General features: G+C 47.7%; 1 protein-coding gene across 1 annotated transcript; it reads left to right on the top strand.

Annotated features, from left to right (window-relative positions):
• Positions 1-559: 559 nt before the first annotated feature.
• Hsd17b2 (hydroxysteroid 17-beta dehydrogenase 2) lies at positions 560-20,511 on the top strand. Its single transcript, XM_048354723.1, has 5 exons — positions 560-818; positions 13,092-13,304; positions 14,771-14,956; positions 19,554-19,691; positions 20,158-20,511. The coding sequence occupies exons 1-5, from the start codon at positions 560-562 to the stop codon at positions 20,499-20,501; spliced, it is 1,140 nt and encodes a 379-aa protein (XP_048210680.1). The 3' UTR covers positions 20,502-20,511.
• Positions 20,512-21,176: the final 665 nt, after the last annotated feature.

Raw genomic sequence — 21,176 nt, 5'->3', positions numbered from 1 at the left:
ATGCCTACAGACATGGGCCAGATTGGGAATCTAGATAGGGAGATTCCAGACTGATGGCCCGTATTTACTTGCACACGCACACAAACACACACACACATGTACACACACACACTCTCTCTCACACACACACATCAGGAAACAGACAGACAGACAGACACTCTGAAGGTGTCTAAAGGCAAAGACTGTCCTCCTTCACTATGCTTTCTGTCACTTATCCAACTAATCAGTGATAAAAAGACTCACATACTCAAGCTGGACTTGTGGATGAGCCAGAGTGTCTGTCCTGTGTGCCGGGAGGCGGGAGGAGGAGTGATCAAATAGGAAGTGATCTGGTGTTTATATTGCAACGTGCACCGTTTAAATCACCCACTGTACCGGGGCTATGTGTCTGTGCGATTATCCTTAATCCATGCGCGTTCACGGTGTGTCAAGGGCTGTTTTCTCTCCCTCCCCTCCCACCTCTCCATTCCTCCAAACTCTGCTGCCTCCAATAAATAGCCTTTGCCCACTTGATTCCCCGGCCCTGAGCGTGAGTGTACACAAGTCGTGGAGAGGGAGCATGTTTCTCTTGGAGGCTGCGTGGCTCTGCCTGGTTGGTGCCGCAGTGCTGGGGAGCTGGGTGCTTTGCAGACGCAAGGGGCCAGGGCCTCTGCAGAGTCAGGCGGTCTGCCTGGCCGCTGTCTGGGTCGGCGCTTGCCTGCTCAACCTCTCCTTCCTCTGGAGTTTAGTCCTGTGCGCCTCGTCGGGCTTCCTCCTGCACACCTGCAGGTCGGATGAAGAGTCGTTACCTGTGGATGGGAAGGCAGTGCTGGTGACAGGTAAGCAAGACAGGGTGACGGCCGGCGCTCAGGGAGGGGTTGGCTGCTCCCTTTGCCTCTGCAGGACCTTGTCAGAGTTGCCTTACACATGGAGAAAATGAAGGCGCGGAGCCACAGCGTTTCTTATGGCGTTGCTTTGGTGTAATTATTTGGAACAGTCATCAGGTGTGAAGGAGCAAAGTATAAGGGAAGGTGCCAATTCCTTAGGAATAAATATTAATAGCATGTGTTCCATGACACCTGGGGACACTCTGGCCACTTCTTTGTGTTTAAGTGCAGTTTGGGTGTGAGGTTGCATGTCTGGTCAGATTCTAAATCTGGCCATCTTTTGGAAGTCTGCTAGAAAGCTTGCTGGACCCGGCTTCTCTGTACCTTCCTGGGTCTCTGGGGCATTTGGGTGGGATTCTTTGCCCGCTGGCTGTCAAGAGCCTGTGTCCCGTCTGAAACTTTGCTGCCCAAGTGGTGTCCTTTCGCATTACTTCGCAATTAGATCAAGTTGTCAGTATGGCCAGAACTGTAGTTGCTCATTAGCTAAGCTGCCAATTTTTTTTTTCCTCTCCCTTCTTTTGTGTTTCATTCCTCTGAATGTGTAAAGCCCAATTAAATTCCTTTGAGTTGTGAAACAAGTTTGTTTAGTTGTGGAGTTTGAACTTGGATAGGGCTTTACGAGAATTACGCAGTTGTCAGCACCCAGCAGGGCCTGGTGAGATGAAGAATTTCAAACTTCAGCAGAACCTTTTTGCGGGGAGGTCTTTCACTCTTGACTGTGACCTTGGGAGAGAAGGAAGCTTTAGGTGTGGTTGGAAGTAAAGCAGGGATCGTGACAAGTCACAGAGAAGGACAATTTTTGTATTTTGCCTTTTTTGCTCTAATTCAATAACAAAATTCTTTCGTGAAACGAAATACAAGTTGGTGCTTGTTGGGGTTTTGACACCTCCATCAAATTAAAAAGAAAAACACCAGACCATTCAATCCATGGGCCTCTCATCAACACGAATGTCTGGTATCATGCTCTCAGAGTCTTACTTCTGGGAGCTTGGCTGTTGCTCTGCCTCCTGGGTCTCACAATCCTGGTGATCTCCTAGAGCGTCTGGAGGATAGAAATAAGGGCTGTGGGTGGCCAGCAGCAAGTATCCAAGAGCTCCAGAGGCCTTCCAGGTCTGATCCACTTTCTGTACTCATTCAGTAGCATGGGAAAAACCGAACCATTCAGCATTTCCCAGAAAAGAAAAATTACCCATGCCACCATGGGCACTCCCGGCTTCTCCCGGAGGTCCAGTTACTCCTAGAAAATCAATTTCGGGGCCCAGCACTTCGATAGCTAATTAATGAGCATACTTAATCTTAGGATAAACTCAGGCAAACCTTGAGGTTTGCTGGAATCCACACTTGCTTGTTCATCTCGTCGGTTCTTTAACCTTTGTGCTTGAAGTTGGAAGTATGTATTTAGACTTATAAAATACACATCCAACTCAGTGAACCCACCCAGTCTTTGCAACTTTTACTGTGTCTAATATCCTAAGAGAACTGACTCAATTAGGCAACTCGAGCCCCATGACCCATCCCGAAACGAAATGCTTAGCAATTAAGAACATTGAGAATTAAGACAAGAAGTACAAATACTTGCAGGTGACTGGAATGTTACCCCTAGGTTTGCTGTCATCTTCACCCGGGCAAACAAGGTTCAATATTGTTCTCCACAAGTTTCCAGACCTTTGTGAAGACATTTAAAATGAATTCCTTCCGTGAGCCTAGACACTCATTTAAAACAAGAAAGAAGTGGAAAGGAGAAACCACTTGGAATTTGGAAATCTTCTTTTCCTATTTTCATGTGTTACGTATACCGGTACACATTTTCATAGGGCAAGGGTAGGCAAATAAACATGAAAATGCATATAAAAAGTGGGTTTCGCCAGTGCTGGTAGCTCATGCCTGTAATCAGGGATTCAGGAGATTCAGATCTGAGGGTTGTGGTCCAAAGCCAGGCAGGGCTGCAAAGTCTGTGTGGCGCTCGTGTCCGACTAGCCCTCAAAAAGCTAGAAGCCGAGCTGTGGCTCAAGCGATAGAGTGCTAGCTTTGAGCAAAAAAGCTCAGGGACACCGCTGGAGCCCTGAGTTCAAGCCCCAGTGAATATGCATACACATCGTGAAAATTGCTAGGAGAGAAGGGAAGAGTTTGGAGGAGGGAAATGGTTTGTAAAGGAAACAAGTTGTGAGTAATTGAGGCAGAGTAACTGGATGCCTTTCTGCCCCTTGATTTCTATTTTCTGTAATGCCATTATGTTATTTATATTATGTACACACTTAAAAGAGTATTCAATGGACGGAGTTAGTTTTAGTTGCTATTTTGTGATGGACCCACGTGAAGGACAACGTATAATTATAAGTTAAAAAAAAAACCTCAACTTTTGTCCTTTGAGTCTTTTATTTCATTTCATGATGGTGTTCAAAGCTCATTTGCCTCTGAGACAATATAATTACAGTATTCACACATGGAGTGTTTGAACACGTGTTTGTCTCCAAGGTTCCTGAAACTGAAGTGTCTGTTTGAAATAAAAAAAAAAAAAGACTGTGAAATTAATGAAGGGCAGATTGGCATGATCGCCCAAAACATTTCAAGCTTAATACAGAGAGCAAAGCCTTGACAGTCTGGCAGATGTGGCTTGGATCTGGAATTCACCCTGCCTTAGGTGTGTGTGTGGGGGGGGGGGTTCCAGGCAGGGTGTAGGTGAGGGAAGGTCCCCAGAGGCTGAGTGAAACGAAGATCCCATGGCATATTTATTAGGAGGGTTTCCCAGAAAGTGGACAGGACAGAGAGAGGCCAAGTCAAGACCTCAAGGGAAGTCCTTCGGGCGTCACGTGGGCAGATGAGGGGGCCCTGACTGGGAGGTGAGAGCTATAGTCTTGCTGGCATCACACCTGTCCACCTTGGTGAAGGGCATCCCATCTCTCAATCATTAGTTCCCCGCAGCCCCATCCCCTTCCTCTGCCCCCTGGCGGTGGGAGGGAGGAGAGAACGCTCAGACTCCACAAACCCTCGCGACTCCCCCTGGGGTCTCTGGTGGTGGCTCCAGTACCCTAAGACACAGAGATTCGTGGGTGGGTCCCCGTGGGTCAGTGCACACCAGAACGGTCGAGGGATCCCAGGAGCCACTGTGCGGACCTAAGGCAAGTCGTACGGTCGCTGGTACTCAGCTTGGGGCTTTTGGATTCGTTTCCTCCTCTGTCAACTGGAGATGACATAGGTGAAGGACATTGGTTGCTTCATTGAGTAAATATCAACCCAGGATGCCCGATGTGCCATTTATCTGCGGGCAGTGATAGGCTCAGGAGCGCTACTGTTTCTTTCTTTGGACCCGTGTTCGCTGGGGTCCCCCCTTGGTCTGAGATTGGGAAGATTCGTCCTTCTCAGCTCCTCTCTCTACTTGGTGGGGGAGGCATAGGTGACTGTGGTTTTCCCACCCAGGAGCCTTTCATGCTTGGCCTAGGTTGTGGGAGGGGCACAGGAGGCCCTGGGAGGGGGGGGGGGGGAGAAGGGGGGAGGGGGCGGGAACAGACCAGGCTGCCCTCCCGCCACAGTGGGGGAGCTGGGCAAGGCTTGACGAAAGAAGGGTCTCCATATTTATATGTTTTCTAGAGGATAAAAAGGGAAGGCATTCTAGGCTTGTTAGTTAAGCATCTACCATGCAACACTTAGCTTATTATATCAGGTAATTTTTAATGAAAAGTTTCACAACAGGATACAACAGGGGATAGGTACAGAAACGGGAAGCGTTTTAAGTAAAGGCCTTTTATTTATGCTCTCCATGAGGACTGAAAGGAAGCTAGTGACTCCTGAGAGTCATTCAACAGTCCTTTTAAGATTCTAAAAGTTGGGGTGCCATTGGCATCATCTTGACACTTGAGCTTCTTTGAATTTAACATTAGATTAGTAAATGGATCGACACTGACAGTAAACCAAGAGAAATAACATAACCTGTCCGTGCGCAACGTGTGTGTGTGTGTGTGTGTGTGTGTGTGTGTGTGCGCGCGCGGCTGGTGATCAAGCCCAGGGTCTCTCACTGGGTAACACCAACCCCTTTACATGCATTTCACATGTGTTTTTCACAACCTTGAGAGCTTCCCGTTTTGTGAACTGAGTTCAAAGTCTGTGACCTACTAGGTCTCAGAGATGAGATGCACGAATTGCTTTAGAAAGCAATGGAGGGTGATTCAAGTAGATTGCCATTTGTACTTGGAAATACAGAAGTGGAAACTATTGAGCAGAGTCCTCCATACTGCAAGGGGATGGCTGTCAGGATAACTCTCCTGTGCCTACAATCCAGTCTATCAGAGTTGGTTTTTTTTTTAATTTTTATTGTTTGGTGGTGCTGGGCCAAGCCTTGAACATGCCAGGCAAGTTCTTTACCATGAAGCCACACCTTCCAGTCTTATCAGATTTTCTTTTTAATAAACTCACATTCCTTTCTTTCTTTTTTTTTAATCATGAAGCTCATGCTTTCTCTTAACTCTCCACAAGACACCATAAAAGGGTATTGTTAAGCCCAGGTAATTCTGTACGTGTGAATGGTGATTTTATTAGGAATTGTAAGTGGATGGCTTGGTTGGAATGGAAGCTTGCCCAGTTGTATTCTGAGTAGCCTGAGGGCCAGGGCTGGCCCTGACTGTGGGCGTTGAAGCCTGGTAAACCCAATACGAGGAGAATGAGTGAAGGGATTATGAATGTAGGAACTATGTTGGTGAAATGTCCTTCCTTTTTTTCTCCCGTGGTAACTGGATACAACAGGTTGGCCAGCTTGCCCACTTACTTAGCCCTTGTCTCTGCTGTCTTTTTGCGTGGCTCACCTGAAACTCCAGGCCTTAGCCGCCAGATCTGAGCTTTCCTCGATCTGGGCAGGGATTGTCCAGTGTCCGTGTCCTTGGCTCTATGTTGTGTCTGTCTGTGGCTCTTGCTCTTTTGAGCCCGGGCCTCATCCAAGAGTACCCCATGTGACTGGCCTCATCTCTTGCATTTTTCTCCCTCATGTCTTCTCAGTCCTGGACCTTTGTTCTGAGTTGTCATTGCAGTGTTTCTGCTACAGAGAGGTCTGGGAGGTACGGGGTTGTGCAACCTTTCCTTTAGGTAAAATGTTCTGGCATTTTCTTTCTTCCTGAGCCCCTTTCTCCCTGTGGCACAGAGCATTATTGGCAAGGCTGAGCAAGATTGGGGGACGGGCTAATCCCAGGCCACGCTGTTGATTGTTCCATCTCTTACAGTGCTAGGGATCAAATAACATAGGGGCATCGCTACCTTATTATTCAGAACCTGCTATCATGTTGTGGTGAAATCTGGGGAAGGTAGCTCTTGCCTACGAGGGTTAGAGAAAAAGAACTCGAGTTGATAGTGAGGAAAGAGAATGGGAACCCATTTGTTCATGATTTAACCAATATTGATCGAGCACTTGTACCAGGTATTGGAACTACAGAGGCTAATAGTGCGTGTCCATTACATCTCATAGACTTAGAATGCAGTGTGGGAGGTGGGTAAGAAGCAAGGACATGACAAGGCCATGTAAGATGTGAGCGGGGTGAAGCGGGGAAGAGTGAGGGGAGGGAGGACCACGAAGGAGACTGGGCTCAGGTCATCAGTTGGAAAAGCAAACCACCATTTAGAAGAACTTCTTGGTGGAAGAGTCACATGAACTTTTGATCACTGGGGTGTGATGGGGAAATCTTCACACTCATATGTATGTCTTCTCTTCCTCTGACTAGACCCAAAGATGCAGCAATAAGCATCCTGCCTCCGCAGAACGCTCACCAGTGCCCCCCATGGAATCCCCTCTTCTGACCAACTGGCTTGCTAAGTGGACTGTAGTTCCACTGGGGGGGGGGGGGCGGGGCAGGGTGTCCCCAGTGTAAAGCTGGGTGTCCACACGGACTCCTCGGGTGACCATTTCAAGAGAGGAATAATGTCTGGGTGGGGTGGTCCCTGTTTCTAATCCCAGCTACTTAGGAGACAAAGGCAGGAAGATTGAGAGGTGGAGTCCAGCCTGAGTCAATTTTGTTTCTCAAAAATAAGGATGATGATGATGATAAGAAGAAAAAGCAATAGCAATAATAATAATAATAATAATAAAAGCTGGAGGCATTAGTGGTAAAGTATTTGCTTAGAATGTTTAGGGTCCTGAGTTCAACACCAAAAGGAGAGAGAGCTATGGAGAATGAATCTTAGGGTCTGAAAATGACTATTACTACTAAGAGAAACCGTGGTTCTCGAGAGATTGAGAGGAAGGAACTGACTGAGAACAAGATGATATTTTTGCTTGAGACATGTGGAACCCCATGGCCTTGGATCCAGATGGGAATGCCCAGGTGAAGAGAAGAGAGGCTAAGATTCAAGAAAGAGCTCGAGACCGGAGACCAAAAGAGGCACTTTGTCCCCATAGACGGGGCAGATCCAGCTCTGGACGCTGAGAAGGCTCCTGGGTGAAGCGTGTGGGCAGAGGTGAGGACCAGAAGCTGGGCTGTGGCCTGTGTGGACAGGGCAGCAGGGAAAGGCGGCAGCGGGTTTCACGGGAGAGCATTATGAACGACATCTGACTTGTGGAAGAGACGGAGTGGAATGAGAGGAGATGTCTGGATTCCGGTGCACAGGGCGCGATGATTAGAGAGAGGTGCCCTAGGAAAGGGCACGGGAAGGAGCCCCAAAGCACATGAAGTAACCCCAGTGAAGGTAGCAGGACACTGTGAAGTTTTGTTTTGTTTTGTTTGGCCAGTCCTAGGGCTTGAACTCAGGGCCTGAGCACTGACCCTGGCTTCTTTTTGCTCAAGGCTAGCACTCTACCACTTCTGGCTCTTCCTATATATGTGGTGCTAAGGAATCGAACCCAAGGCTTCATGTATACGAGTCGAGCATTTTACCCCTCGGTCATATTCCCAGCCCTGACACTGTGAAGCTTTGAGAGCACGGTGGGGAAAGGAAAGAGCAAGATGGGAAGTTAGCTCTAGGCAACGACAACACAGATTTGTTCAGACTGATGGTTCAGGCAACAGACGAGACTCACTCACTTCTCTCGTCTTGAGCTGGGGCCTCACCCATAGCGCTGAATTCACTCAACAAGGCTGCAGAAGGCATCGGTCACGGTGCCGTGGGCGAAAGATTGGGGAGTTAAAGCAAGACTCTTGCCCTCACTACCCTTGCATTCTGCTGGAAGAGGCGACTTTAGAAATGAATGGACCAACATGGAAGATGTTAGGAAAATGGAGGAAGAGGAAGGAGACAGGCCGGACTCGATCTTTCACAGGCGAGGACTGTTTATCGAGATACAGCAGGGAGGGACACAGCCTTCCCGCAGGGCTTGGAGAGATGTGCTCAGGAATAGGTTTTTATGAGGTCTGAGCAAAGAGGCAGAGGTTAATGAAAAAGCCACTAGGTGAAGGGGTGGGAGACTTTTGGGTGTGGCCCACGATGTAATGTTTACAGCCTGGCTTAGGTAGAGTGCCCTGCCTAGGTCAGGCAGTCTGTGCAGACCTTTGGTCGCTTGCCCGATATGGGTAGGCACTTGGGCAAACAGGGCAGAGGGCAGTCCTTCCTATTCCATCTTTGGATTCATAGGTAGAATGGGCCTACAGGGGAGAGGCAGGTCCTTCATATAGGGTCTTTGGATATATAAAAAGAATGGGCTGAGGGGCTGGGAATATGGCCTAGTGGTAGAGTAATTGCCTCGCATACATGAAGCCCTGGGTTCGAATACCTCAGCACCACATATATAGAAAAGGCCAGAGGTGGCGCTGTGGCTCAAGTGGCAGAGTGCTAGCCTTGAGCAAAAAGAAGCCAGGGACAGTGCTCAGGCCCTGAGTCCAAGCCCCAGGATTGGGGGGGGGGGGGGGGAAGAATGGGCTGAGGTGGGGGGAAGCAACACGGAGTTATGAGAACAAAGCGGATTCCCATCCAAAGAAATACTGAGATATGCTTAGACAAGGCGTTGAGTACAGTGTCTCAAACATTGTACGTGCTCAGGAAACAGGAAATGGTGGCCTTTAGTACAGTTTTTTATTACTCACATTATGATTTACTGCCCAGATGATCCCTTTAAAATCTTCATTCAAAACTTCCTGATGACATCTCATGAGTCTGGCCAATGACACCCCCAGCGGTCAGTCACCGGGGCTTCTCAACCTTTGGGAGCCAGGTCCTCCTTCAGGGCGGGGCTAACCTGTCCCTGGTAGGATGTTTAGCCAAGTCCTGGCCTTCCTTTACTCACTGGATCCCACTAGCACACCTCAGTTTTTGCAACCAAATCCGACCCTATCAGGTTCCTGTTTGAAGGAACACAATGATACGCTCAGTGAACCCTAGATTTGAAAGCCCCACACGAGCTGGGCTTGGACTGACTGCTCTGATTTACCTCTGGTTAATCTCTTCTTTATTTATTCGGGAAACGCCCTCCTCAGCTCTTTCTGATAATTATATTCCTGCTTATGACCTCTGGCATCGATCTGGTGTTGGCAGGGTTTGATTACCTCTATGATTTCTTTTCTTTATGATTAGAAGCTACTCAGGTTTTCACATTCTTTTTCCTTCTTGCCTGGGACTGGGTTTGTTTCTAGCGGCCCACACACTCCACCGCCCAGCCCCGCCTCCACGGGAAAAGTGCTTTGCATTCAAGAGACCTGGTTAGGAAAGAAAAAAAAAAAAGCCCACCCAAATTTGCATTATTCACAACCTGCCTAATTAAAGACTTGCCCCAACAAATCACGGGGTATGCTTCTGCTCAGCAGCTAAATAATTTAACGTGCTAAATTATTTAAAAGTCCCCATGTGGCAGTAGCATAAATACACTTTGAAACTGTATCATTCTTAACTCTTAAAAATTTATGGTCGTTTCCCTTTCCACTTCACGTGTCAGTCAGGACTGCATTCGTATTTTTACAATTAAGTGTGATTTCAAATTCCCTGCAGACTTGCACAAATGGGGTACTAGCACTCAGCACTTGCTCTACGTGGGTGGGTGTCTAGGCCAGTAGAGGTAGAATGATTTTAAAGGACATTGCTTAGAACAACTCAGTGTTTCTCCACCCTCTGCTGGGATAGGCGCTGAGTTCCACAAGCATATATTGGGATGTATCTATGTTTATATATCATTTATCCCTGTCATCTCTATCTATATCATCTCTATATTTATAGTGGCTTTGTGTGAAACATGTGTCTTGGTACTGGGGTTTGAACTCACAGCCTTCAGCCTGATTGGCTGGTGCTTTACCACTTGAGCCATGCTTCCAGTCTGGGTTTGTTTTGCTTGTTATTTTGGAGATAGAGTCTCATGGACTTTTCTGCCTGGGCTGGACTTGAGTCATAAACCTTTTACTCTCACCCTCCCAAGTAGCTAGCATTACAGGCATGAACCACTGGTATCCAGTTGTATGTTAATATTTGGGGTACTCTAAATCCTCTATCTACCCCTCTCTGTTCTAAAGGCACTCATATTCCTGAGCCCTCCTAAGCGACTATTCATTTAACACATGGTACCTGAGCCTTGTGCTCTGAAGGAGTTGAGTATTTCATACCCCAAACACACACACACACACACACACACACACACACACACACACACACACACACACACACACACACAGTGCCAGTACTGGGGCTTGAATTTAAGCCCTGGGTCTTGTCCCTTTGCTTTTCACTCAAGTCTGGCACTCTACCACTTGAGCCACATTTCCATTGTTTTGTGGTTTCTTGGAGATGGAGTCTCACGGACTTTCCTGCCTGCGCTGGCTTCCCACTAAGATCCTCAGATCTCAGCCTCCTAAGGAGCGAGGATCACAGGCGTGAAGCGCTGCTTCCTGACTCTATCACAGCTCTTTGTACCCAGGCCATGTCTAGGACAAGATGACTTCTGCCATGTCCTAGCTGTGAGGCTGAACCTCCATTTCCTCCGCTGCTACCTGAAGAGAATAGAATGACCTGCACATGAGCCCCACCCCTGTGGCCGGGTAGGGGCGTCTGGCAGACACCGCGTGCTTACACAAGCCGGGAGGCCCCAGACTTAGCCGTGGCTTCCCGGCGAACACGGAGCTTCTGTGTGGCCAGCAGGGGATGGCTCCCTAGCCACGTGCTTTCTCGGGGTCCCCTGACCCCCAGCTTTCAGAGGGGCCGGGGCCACGACAACTGGTCACCTTTGCAAGGCGGTGTCAGCTCAGGGCCAGCATTCTGTCGCAGTCGTTGGACGGCCCGCGGGGCCTCATGTGGCGCAGTCTCGGTGACTGCGCTGAGCAGCCTAGGAAGAGAGCAGGGTCTGAACCCCACTTCTGGGTTAGGAGCATGCTCAAGTGATATGTGCCTGCCCAACAACCCCAAATCTACTTCTCACACGAGGAAGTGGCGACTCTGTGTACTTTTCCCAAGGCTCGGAAGCAGGAAGGAGGCAGGTAAGCAGCCTGATTTTTTTTTTTTTTTTTTTACCTGTCTTGGGGCTTGAGCTCAGGGCCAGGGCGCTGTCCCCAAACTTCTTTTGCTCAAGGCTAGCACTCTACCACTGGAGCCACAGCGCCCCTTCCAGCCTTTTCTGTTCATGTGGTACTGAGGAATTGAACCCGGGGCTTCATGCATGCAGGGCGAATGCTCTACCACTGAGCCACATTCCCAGCTCGACTCCATAAGCCCATTCTGCAGATCTGAACTTTGAGCAGAAAGGCAGGGATGCTCAGGCAGGAGCACAGAATCAGCCTCTGGGCTCTGCCATCTCCCTGCTGAGCGCAAAGTAGATGGTTTCTTGTTAACTTTGGCTTTATAAATTCATTGCCAATTCCAAAACAACCCTTTTAATAAGGATAGCCTAGTTGCCAGGATCTGGTAGAAGGGGAATCCTTACTAAAGTTAGGATAATAAATATTTTTGTATGGGCTGGGAATGTGGCCTAGTGGCAAGAGTGCTCGCCTCGTATACATGAAGCCCTGGGTTCGATTCCCCAGCACCACATAGATAGAAAAAGCCGCAAGTGGCGCTGTGGTTCAAGTGGCAGAGTGCTAGCCTTGGGCAAAAAGAAGCCAGGGACAGTGCTCAGGCCCCGAGTCCAAGCCCCAGGACTGGCAAAAAAGCAAACCAACCAAACGTAAGTATTTTTGTTGCAACTGACCAGAAGGACAAGGCAGTTCAGCTGATCATTCTTAAAGAGTAAAGGAAGGGGTTGGGCATTCTGGGTCTGGCCTTCTCCTGAGGTGGGACCCAAGGCATCTAACTATCTGTGAATCTTATCTAATCCTATGAGGATAGGAATTGTTTACACTAAGCCATTACCGAGAAGATAAGACAAGGGGTGAGAGGATTTCTTAACTCTTACTCCTTTCCAAGATCACAGGGCTCCTGTAGAGCTTGTGGTCTTTGCTCAGTTTCCTTTTTGTGCTTCCATAGTGCCAGGCTCTTCCCAAGAACTTTCTGAAGATGGGAAGATCCAAGATGTCACAAAACTGTTCAAGATGCTGCCTTTTAAAACATCTGTGAGGCTATTCTATATCTATGATGGAAATGTTGCTTCCCTGCTCTCGTTCCTTTATCTGCCACCTTGGTTTTCTGCCCACCATTTTTTCCAAGGTTCATTCATGTCTTTAGTATCATTATTTCATTTCTCCTTACTAATCAGTAATTCACCTTCTATGGCCAATCTGCAGTTGATGGATATTTGGTTAATTTCTTACATTTTCTCCCTCCCTCCCTTCCCTCTCTCCCTCTTTCCCTCCCTCCCTCCTTCCTTTCTTTCTTTCTTTCTTTCCCTCCCTCCCTCCCTCCCTCCCTCCCTCCCTCCCTCCCTCCCTCCCTCCCTCCCTCCCTCCCTCCCTCCCTCCCTTCCTTCCATACTGTGGCTTGAACTCAGGGCCTTAGCTTTTATACTCAAGGCTGATACTCAACCACTTGAGCCACACTGCTAGCTTTTTTGGTGGTTAATTGGAAAGAAGAATCTCATGGGGTTGCCTGCCCAGGCTGGCTTTGAACCGTGATCCTCAGATCTCAGCCTCCTGAGAAGCTATAGGATTATAGGTGTGAGCCACTGCTACCTGGCCTCAGCCTGGCCTTTAGAGAAACAAATTGTATAAGACAAGCAAGTAGTTTCTTATGGCGTAGGTGGTGTTTCTCTACAGTCTCTAGGTGCCAGCCAATCCTCGATTGGATCAGCAATCCCCCTCAACCTTTCTCTTCTCAGCCATGCCCTCTCCCCCCTCCCTAATTCTGTCTCATTTACCTTTCTTTACATGGAGAAATATGTCTCTCTTGGCTTCTCTTGGCCCTTTCCAGGCACCGACACGGGGTTTGGCCATGGTTTGGCTAAGCATCTGGACAAGCTGGGCTTCACAGTATTTGCTGGCGTTCTGGATGAAAGGAGCCCTGGAGCTGAAGAATTGCGAAGATCCTGCTCGCGGCGCCTCTCCGTGCTCCAGATGGATGTCACCAAGCCAGAGCAGATACAAGATGCCTACAGCAAAGTTGTGGAAAAGATACAGGACAAAGGTACTGCCTTGGCTCCCCGTGCCCTCGAAAGCCCTGCTCCTGAGTCGCCAGTGCTGGACTCTCCTTCTGGCTCTCTGGTGATCATCCTCTCTACCATGCACCGGTAGCTGTCAGTACTGAGTTGACCACATGCCAGGATCTCTATGGACAAAAATGTTACGAGTGCCTGGGACGTGGTGCTGTGCTCACAGAACGCACAGACTCCCCTGTCCTATCCTCTCTGCGTCTTCTTGGTCATCTCCCATTCGTTTTTCTCCCATCTCGTCCTCACTGGCTTCCTCCAGCAATGTCAACACACATTGGACTTTCCCAGGTTCGGGGGAACAGTAAGTTTATGACTATGGGGCTCCGTCAGCCCCTGTCCTTTCTCTTTCCCTTCCCTGTCGCTCTCTGTCTCTCACCTCTTCATAGGCCCTCACCGTGCTTTCCCGATGGGCCTGGCCAAGTTGCCAGCCCTCACCTCTCCGTGGTAATAGGACGCAGTGCTCACACAACACTCCTTGGCACTGGGGTCTCCAGATGTCCCGTTTTCCCCCTCCTCGCTCACTGACCATCCTCTCTGCTTCCAGGATGGGCCTCTTCTTCCTATGGGGAAACCAGCAGGCCACAGCTCCTGGACACGGGCTAGGCACTGGCCTCTGCCCCCACATAGCACAGTATTCACATACGGTTTTTGATTAACCAATATTAAGTATTAAATGATTATATCCAGCCCTACAGGCACAATGGACTTATTGGCAAGTTCAGAATCCTATCTCAGGTGAACCTGTACAAAGCACAATTGTACAGTGGCGATAAGTTCTGCTCCACAGTACAGTGGAATACAGTGTTTCACAACCCCGGGCTGTACACTTAACAATAGAGAAGAGAAGCCCTCTACACACGAAGGCAGGGAAAGCATGTTATCGAGTTCTGTCATCTGTTCTCTTATGGCCAATGAGCGTGGATAGTTTTGTTTTTTTATTTACAGAAGGTGAGTGGTTTTGATGAGTGCAATGTGTGCGACACTTAAACGGCAGTGTTCATAAGCAGGATTTCCATCTACTGGCTGCCCTTGCTCACGATATGAGGTCACAGTGCTTGCAGAGCTGACCATTGCTCATGCGGCCTTTAGACAAAGGAAGGCTAAGACAGTCTCAAGCTGCGTGGCTTCCACCAAAGGTTCCCGTCCTCGGGTGGGCAGGGGAGGGGAAGGGGGGCCTAGAGGAGGGGTGAGTGAGCTGAGGGAAGCAGGAGGAGCAGGACTTTGCTAGTTTATGGATAACGGAAGACCCAGATCCTCTCACATGGTGGTAAAGGTCCTTATACGCTCTTAGGAGAAACCAAGAGGGGGCATTTGACACTACAACGCCAGGCAAAGCCCTACCACTACCTTCTACGTGCTGCACCCTCCTTTCCCACAGACCACAAACATCTCACTTCCCACATGTAGGAGAGACCTCAAAGCTGTTCCTTTCCGTCCTTAGGGCTGTGGGCTGTAGTCAACAATGCTGGAATTATCGGCTTCCCCATAGACGGCGAGCTCATTCCCATGAACGATTACAAAAGATGCATGGCTGTGAACTTCTTTGGACCTGTGGAAGTCACGAAAACATTTTTGCCTCTGCTTAGGAAATCCAAGGGCAGGCTGGTGATGATCAGCAGTATGGGAGGTGAGTCACCATTGTCCCACATGGTTGGTTGGTCTGTCATGGGGTGACTGTCACAAGATGAGTTCGCTGCATTCTTAGTGGGTTGGACAGGAAAAGCCAGGCACGCAAAGGCAGAGCTGGGTCACTATTAGTTTGCATATCCTTTATGGAGGCTGCAAATATTTTCATATACAAACTCATATCTGATTTCTAAATTCATATTTTCAGCTCTCTCTCTCTCTCTCTTTTTTTTTTTTTTGGCCAGTCCTGGGCCTTGGACTCAGGGTCTGAGCACTGTCCCTGGCTTCTTCCCGCTCAAGGCTAGCACTCTGCCACTTGAGCCACAGCACCCCTTCTGGCCATTTTCTGTATATGTGGTGCTGGGGAATCGAACCCAGGGCCTCATGTATATGAGGCAGGCACTCTTGCCACTAGGCCATATCCCCAGCCCAAAATGTTCCTTTTATAATCTCATTCTGGCTCTCTTTAGGCCAACCTTTATATATAATTTACATCCTATACAATGCATCTAGTTGTCTATTCCAAATACTTTCCTTTCCCCCAAATTTAAAGTCTATTCCAACTAGGCCTGCTGGTATCTTCCTATAACCCCAGCTATTCAGAAGAAATAGGAGGATTGTAGACTGAAGCTTTTCCTGGAAAACAATAAAAGACTCAGAAAAATAACTAAAGCAAGGCTGGGAATGAGGCTTAGCAGTAGAGTGTTTGGCTAATAGCATGAAGTCCTGGGTTCAATTTTTCAGCACCACATACACAGAAAAAGCCAGAAGTGCTGCTTTGGCTCAAGTGGTAGAGAGCTATCCTTGAGCAAAAGAAGCTCAGTGACATTGCCCAGGCCCTGAGATCAAGCCCCAAGACTGGCAAAAAAGAACAACAACAAATAATTAAGGCAAAAAGAAAAAGAGGAAAAATACATAGAAAAAGAAAAAAAAAAAAGAGAGAAAGACTGGGGGTGGCACCTATTTAGCAAAGGTGGGGCTCTGAGTTCAAACTTCAATAATCATCAATCAATCAATCAATCAATCAATCAATTCCATTCCTCCTACTCTTACATAACCGGTCTCCACGGACACTTTTTCCTCATTCTTTACACCATAGTGAGTTAACATTTAGCACTTTATTACGTCCCACAAAGGCAAAGCAATTCCAGAAAATAGCTTTTATTAGACCTCAGGGACAGATAGAGGGGAAGGCTCAATCTCAAACCACAAAACATATTTTAATGCAAATCTCATTTAGATACTTCTCTGCTTTGAAACATCTTTAGTTATTAGCCCTTCACCTTGAGGTCACCTTCCTTTCTCTGCCTTATCTCATTCCCAAGTCTTGACCGTCTCCTTTCCTTTCCTTTCCAGCTAAATCCAGAATGTTGGTCTCTCCTTCTCCTTCTCTCAGGTGCTCAATAAACCAAACAAAAGTAAGCAAAGGTATATACACTGTAAGGAGAAGGATACTTATTATAGTTTATAGTTACTTCCTCTTCAGAACTCTCCCAAGCAGACTGAAGCCATCAGTCTGACTTCCTCTTTTTCCCTTCCTCACTCATTCTCTTCATCGTTTCCTTCTTCCTTTCCCTGCTAACTCCTTCCTGATCCCTGGCCCTCCCCTTCGACCTCGTTGTCCTGGTTCAGGGATAGCTCATAATCACTTCCTCTAGGAGTCAGGATGGTGCAGCACCCTACTTGCTAGTTGGGGGAATAGTCCAGTCACCCCCCTGGCTAAGGGCCAAGGGCTCCTCTAAGCCCGAATTTTCTCCCCGCAAGTGGAGGATGTAAAGGCGCTGACCACATGGAAAGGTCCCAAGGATTAAGTTCTCAGCGTTGTTGCTCTTGTGTAGGGGGCAGATAACAATGGAGCGTTCCTTGTAGATTTCTCCATGCACACTCTGGGAGATGTTTCTCCTAGATGACTCTATTTACCACTTACCCTCTCACTCAGTTTTCCAGCAAGATAGTTGGATAAATATTTAACTACAGATCTAAAGAATTTAGGGGCAGCTCTTCGATTGTACAAAGGGCAGGTGGAAAGTCTTTTTGCTTGTGAGATCTGAGAACTTTGTCTGGCCAGTTTTCCTCTTAGGAAATCACAGATTAAATGACTAATATGTAGCTTTGCAGGTACCTGTGTGTGAATAGTTGAGAATAAGCCCTTCTGAAACGGTCCAAGCCTCAGGGATTTGGAGTCAGTTGCCATCTGAATCTTGCCTTCTGACCTGTCAAATGGCAGCAGATAGAGTATCAATCAGAACAGCATGTATCAGGGGCAAAGGTACTGAGATTAGCAGCTCTCAGCTTCTGCCCGTGATGTTTTGGGGAGGGGTGAGTCCTTCTCTGGGTGGCTGGTTGTGCCCATACTTTGGTAACAAGGTCCCAGGCTTTTCTTAAAAAAAAAAATTTCATCTGAAAGCTTAACTTTTTCTTACGTTATTTCTTTAAGTGGAGCGCTGGTGGCTCACATCTGTAATCCCAGCTACTCAGGAGGCTGAGATCTGGGGATTGTGGCTCAAAGCCAGGCCAAGTGGGAAAGTCCAGGAGACTCTTTGTCTCAGATTAAATAGCAAAAAGCCAGAAGGGGGCGCTGTGACTCAACTGGTAGAATGCCAATCTTGAGCCAACCTTGAACCTAAGGGATTGCACCTGGGCACTGAATCCAAGTCCCAGGGCTGGCACATACACACAGCATTTATTGTTGTCTATTGATTGTACGAAGGGGTTTCATTGTAATGTAACTAGACACACATATAGTATACTTTTGAGTTTTGGTAAGCGAACGCTTGTCACAGTCTGTGAGATTGTCAGGAAACCATAGGACATTCTTCCAAGCTTCTGCTAATGGAAATTAGCAAACCTGTCTCTCCTGGAGTCACGGATTGATTTGTGTTCATTAGTGTGGAAAAGCGGAATAAAGGAGTGAACTTCCTTTCGTGACTCCAGCTGGGTTTGGTGGAGGCAGAAGCTCGTTGAGAGTCCTCATGATGTGTTCTTGGCTCAAGAGAACATGGTAGCCCTGGCTTGGAAAGCTAGTAGAAAGACAAAGTTCCTGTGGGCACGGGGCCTTGGTGCCTTCCTGTACAGCTCCAGGCTGGAAGGCTACAATCTTCTGCCCTCTGCTGGCAGTAAATGCCTCCACGGGGCACTTAGTTGCAAAGCCCTTTTCTGTAATTTCTGCGTAGCTAGACCTTATTTCCTGGTGTTGATAATCATGACTGACAACCCTTGAGGCCTTGTGTTATCTCAAAGGGCATGAAGACATTGGGGCAAAGACAGGTGATTAACAAAGTGAATGCTGGACTCATCACTCGCCAGGCGGAGGATGTAGCCCAGAGGACACAGCCATCGAGAGGTTCGCAGAGGCAGAAAAACTTGAAGGGGAAGGATGTGTCCATAGTGTCTACGTTAAGTCAGAACGAGGAGCTTGCCGTCTAGGTCTGGGAGGGGTGGAGTGAGCACATAGCTCTGCAGATGGTTGGTTAAAACACGTCCTGTTGTTGACGCGGCGGATTAGTCTCCTTGAGCTGCTATAACAAAATGCCATAGACCGAGTGGCTTACACACTGGGAATTTATTTTCTCAGAGTTCTGGAGACTGGAAGTGTGAGATCATGTGCTAGCCTGCCCAGGTTCTGCCTTGCAGAGGTTCCCTCCCTTACATGGTGGAGAGCGTGACTAAGCCATCAAGTGTCTCTTCTTTAAAAAGGCACCAATCCATCCCAAGGGCTCCACCTTCACGACTTCATTATGTCTTGAAGGCCTCATTTCTAAATACCATCACACTCAGGGGTAGGCTTTCAACATAGGGATTTTGGGGGAACACAATTCAGGCAATAGCTCTCTCACACTGCAGCTAACTTTTGATGTGCTTCTCTCACTAGGGATTGGTTTGCATATTGCAGAGTTTTACCCAAATATAATCCTGGCAAAGAGTATATACTCCTTTCCGTTTAGCTTTTCCACTTCAACAGTAATTACTTTGAGACATCCATGTGGCTATGCACAACAAGTTCAACCCTTTTGACAGCTGAGTAGTGTTCCATTATTTAGCTGCACATCTGCCCATTCACCCACTAGCTGCTGCTTTGACCAGGGAAATTTTTTTAGCAAGATTTGGAACCATAATATTTTGGGTCCAATGGAAGTTTCTTCTTTCACAGTCATGAAGGCCAGAAATTTAACTCAAGGTGTTAACAAAGCTACTTTCTTTCTGAAGTCTTTGGTTCTCCTCACCCCCCCCCCCCACCATTGATCATGGGGCTTGAATTCAGAGCCTGGGCCCTGTCCTTGAACATTTTTTGCTCAAGACTAGTGCGGTATGACTTTGAGCCACAGCTCCACTTCAAGCCTTCTGGGAGTTCATTGGAGATTAGGGTCTCAGGGACTTTCCTGCCCAGGCTGGAAAGACAAGAAGCTGTTTATCCTACCACCTTAGTCACATTTCATCTAGAAATTGGCTTTCTTCATTATGGTAGCTATGATGGAGTTACTAAGAAAGACGGAGGCCAAAGATAGAGCCACACAAATAGGAGCGAAAACATATGTTCTCCCGATTACAGGTGAATGGAAATACCACCTTTGATTCTCTTTCTCTCCCCTTTGCCACAGGATCAGTCCCGCTGCTAAGGATGGCAGCCTATAATTCAACAAAGGCTGCTCTGACCATGTTCTCATCAGTACTGAGACAAGAGCTTTCCAAATGGGGAGTAAAAGTTATTGTCATCCAACCCGGAGGCTTCCGAACAAGTATGTACATACATAGAATGTATTGTAGACATTCTACCACAAGGGTTCCATGTTATAGTACTTATGTAGTAATCTCTGGCATATTTATGGCACGAGATGCTATGCAGTAAAGAGAATGAGTATACAATACATACATGGGTAGACCTCGCAGACACTGCGTTGGCTAAGAAGTTGACACGGCGGAGTAAGTACCACACAACCAGGCAAAAGGCACCTGCTTGTTTCCTGAGCGCAGTGGCCACTGGGAAGGGACTGAGAAGAGACCCTAGGCTGGTCTGGTTGCAGGTTATCTTTCTGTTTGCAAACATCCCATCATTTGTGCTGTTTTCTGTTCATGGTTTTCAAAGCAACGATCAATGACATGATGAAGCACCTATTTTAAAAGGTGTCTGCAAAAAACCATCCTCACCAGCAGAGGCCTACCTTCCAACCTCTGACCCTTCCTTCCTTCCCTCTTGTCTCCCAGATATCTCAGGGACAAGTGATGTGTGGGACAAGATGGAGAAGAACATTCTGGAAAACCTCCCCCGAGAAGTGCAGGAGGACTATGGCCAGGACTACATTCTCAAGCAGAGGAATTTCCTCCAGGCTATGACTACGAGGACCGCCTCAGACTTGACCCCTGTGCTACAGGACGTCCAGCATGCCATCTCTGCTCGGAGCCCTTCTCCTTTTTATGCTCCGGGGAAGCTGGCTTACCTGTGGGTCTGCTTTGCCTCCGTTTCCCCTACCAGCTTGTTGGATTATGTCATAAAAAAACTGTTTACCATAGGACAGGACATGCCCAGAGCTCTAAGCATGTCCAGCTAGAAAAAACAGGGCCTGGTAGGTGGGAAGATCTCCAGAGAACAGGGAATGCTGTAGTCTTCAAGAGCAACTGCTAGCGTTTTATTAAAATTATTTCTTACTTTGCATTCCGACTTTGGAATTTGTGGTTGAATTGGACATAGAGGTGAGAAGGCTGGAGAGAAGCAAGAAGCACCGTAGGGAATGTAAAAAACAACAACGACTAACCTGAGTACTTACTATGCACCTGACACATCTCAGATATGGGCACACCTCAGAAGAAACATGGCAGGTTTGGTTCTGAGCACTGTGGTGAAGTGAACAGCACATTCAAACAAGTCAGAGAGGCTTTGATTTCTCAGAGCACAGGAAAGCTATATTTAAGCCAGGCACTGGTGGCTTACTCCTGTGACCCTAGATAATCAGGAGGCTGAGATCTGAAGACGGAGGTTTAATGCAATCCTGGGGAGGAAAGTCCTGAAATTCTTATCTTTGATTAGCTACCAACCAGTCGAGAAACAAACAAATGCCAGAAACAGAGTTGTGGCTCAAATGGTAGTCAAGTGCTAGTCTTGAACAAAAAAGCTCAGGGACAGCTCCCAGGCCCTGAGTTTAAGCCCCAGGACCAACACAAAACAAATAACAAAAAAGCTATGTTTACACCACACTGTATTCTACTATCAAGTGACAGCATTATGC

Source organism: Perognathus longimembris, chromosome 10, assembly GCF_023159225.1.
Source record: "Perognathus longimembris pacificus isolate PPM17 chromosome 10, ASM2315922v1, whole genome shotgun sequence".
Lineage (NCBI taxonomy): Eukaryota > Metazoa > Chordata > Mammalia > Rodentia > Heteromyidae > Perognathus > Perognathus longimembris.
Note: the sequence above shows the minus strand (reverse complement) of the source record. Positions and strands in the feature narration are given on the sequence as shown.

Excerpts from the sequence above, each read along its gene's own strand:
- Hsd17b2 (XM_048354723.1), top strand. The coding sequence starts at position 560 with ATGTTTCTCTTGGAGGCTGCGTGGCTCTGCCTGGTTGGTGCCGCAGTG. Across the intron at positions 13,305-14,770 it reads GGAAAAGATACAGGACAAAG|GGCTGTGGGCTGTAGTCAAC; the intron begins GTACTGCCTTGG and ends TTCCGTCCTTAG. Across the intron at positions 19,692-20,157 it reads ACCCGGAGGCTTCCGAACAA|ATATCTCAGGGACAAGTGAT; the intron begins GTATGTACATAC and ends CTTGTCTCCCAG.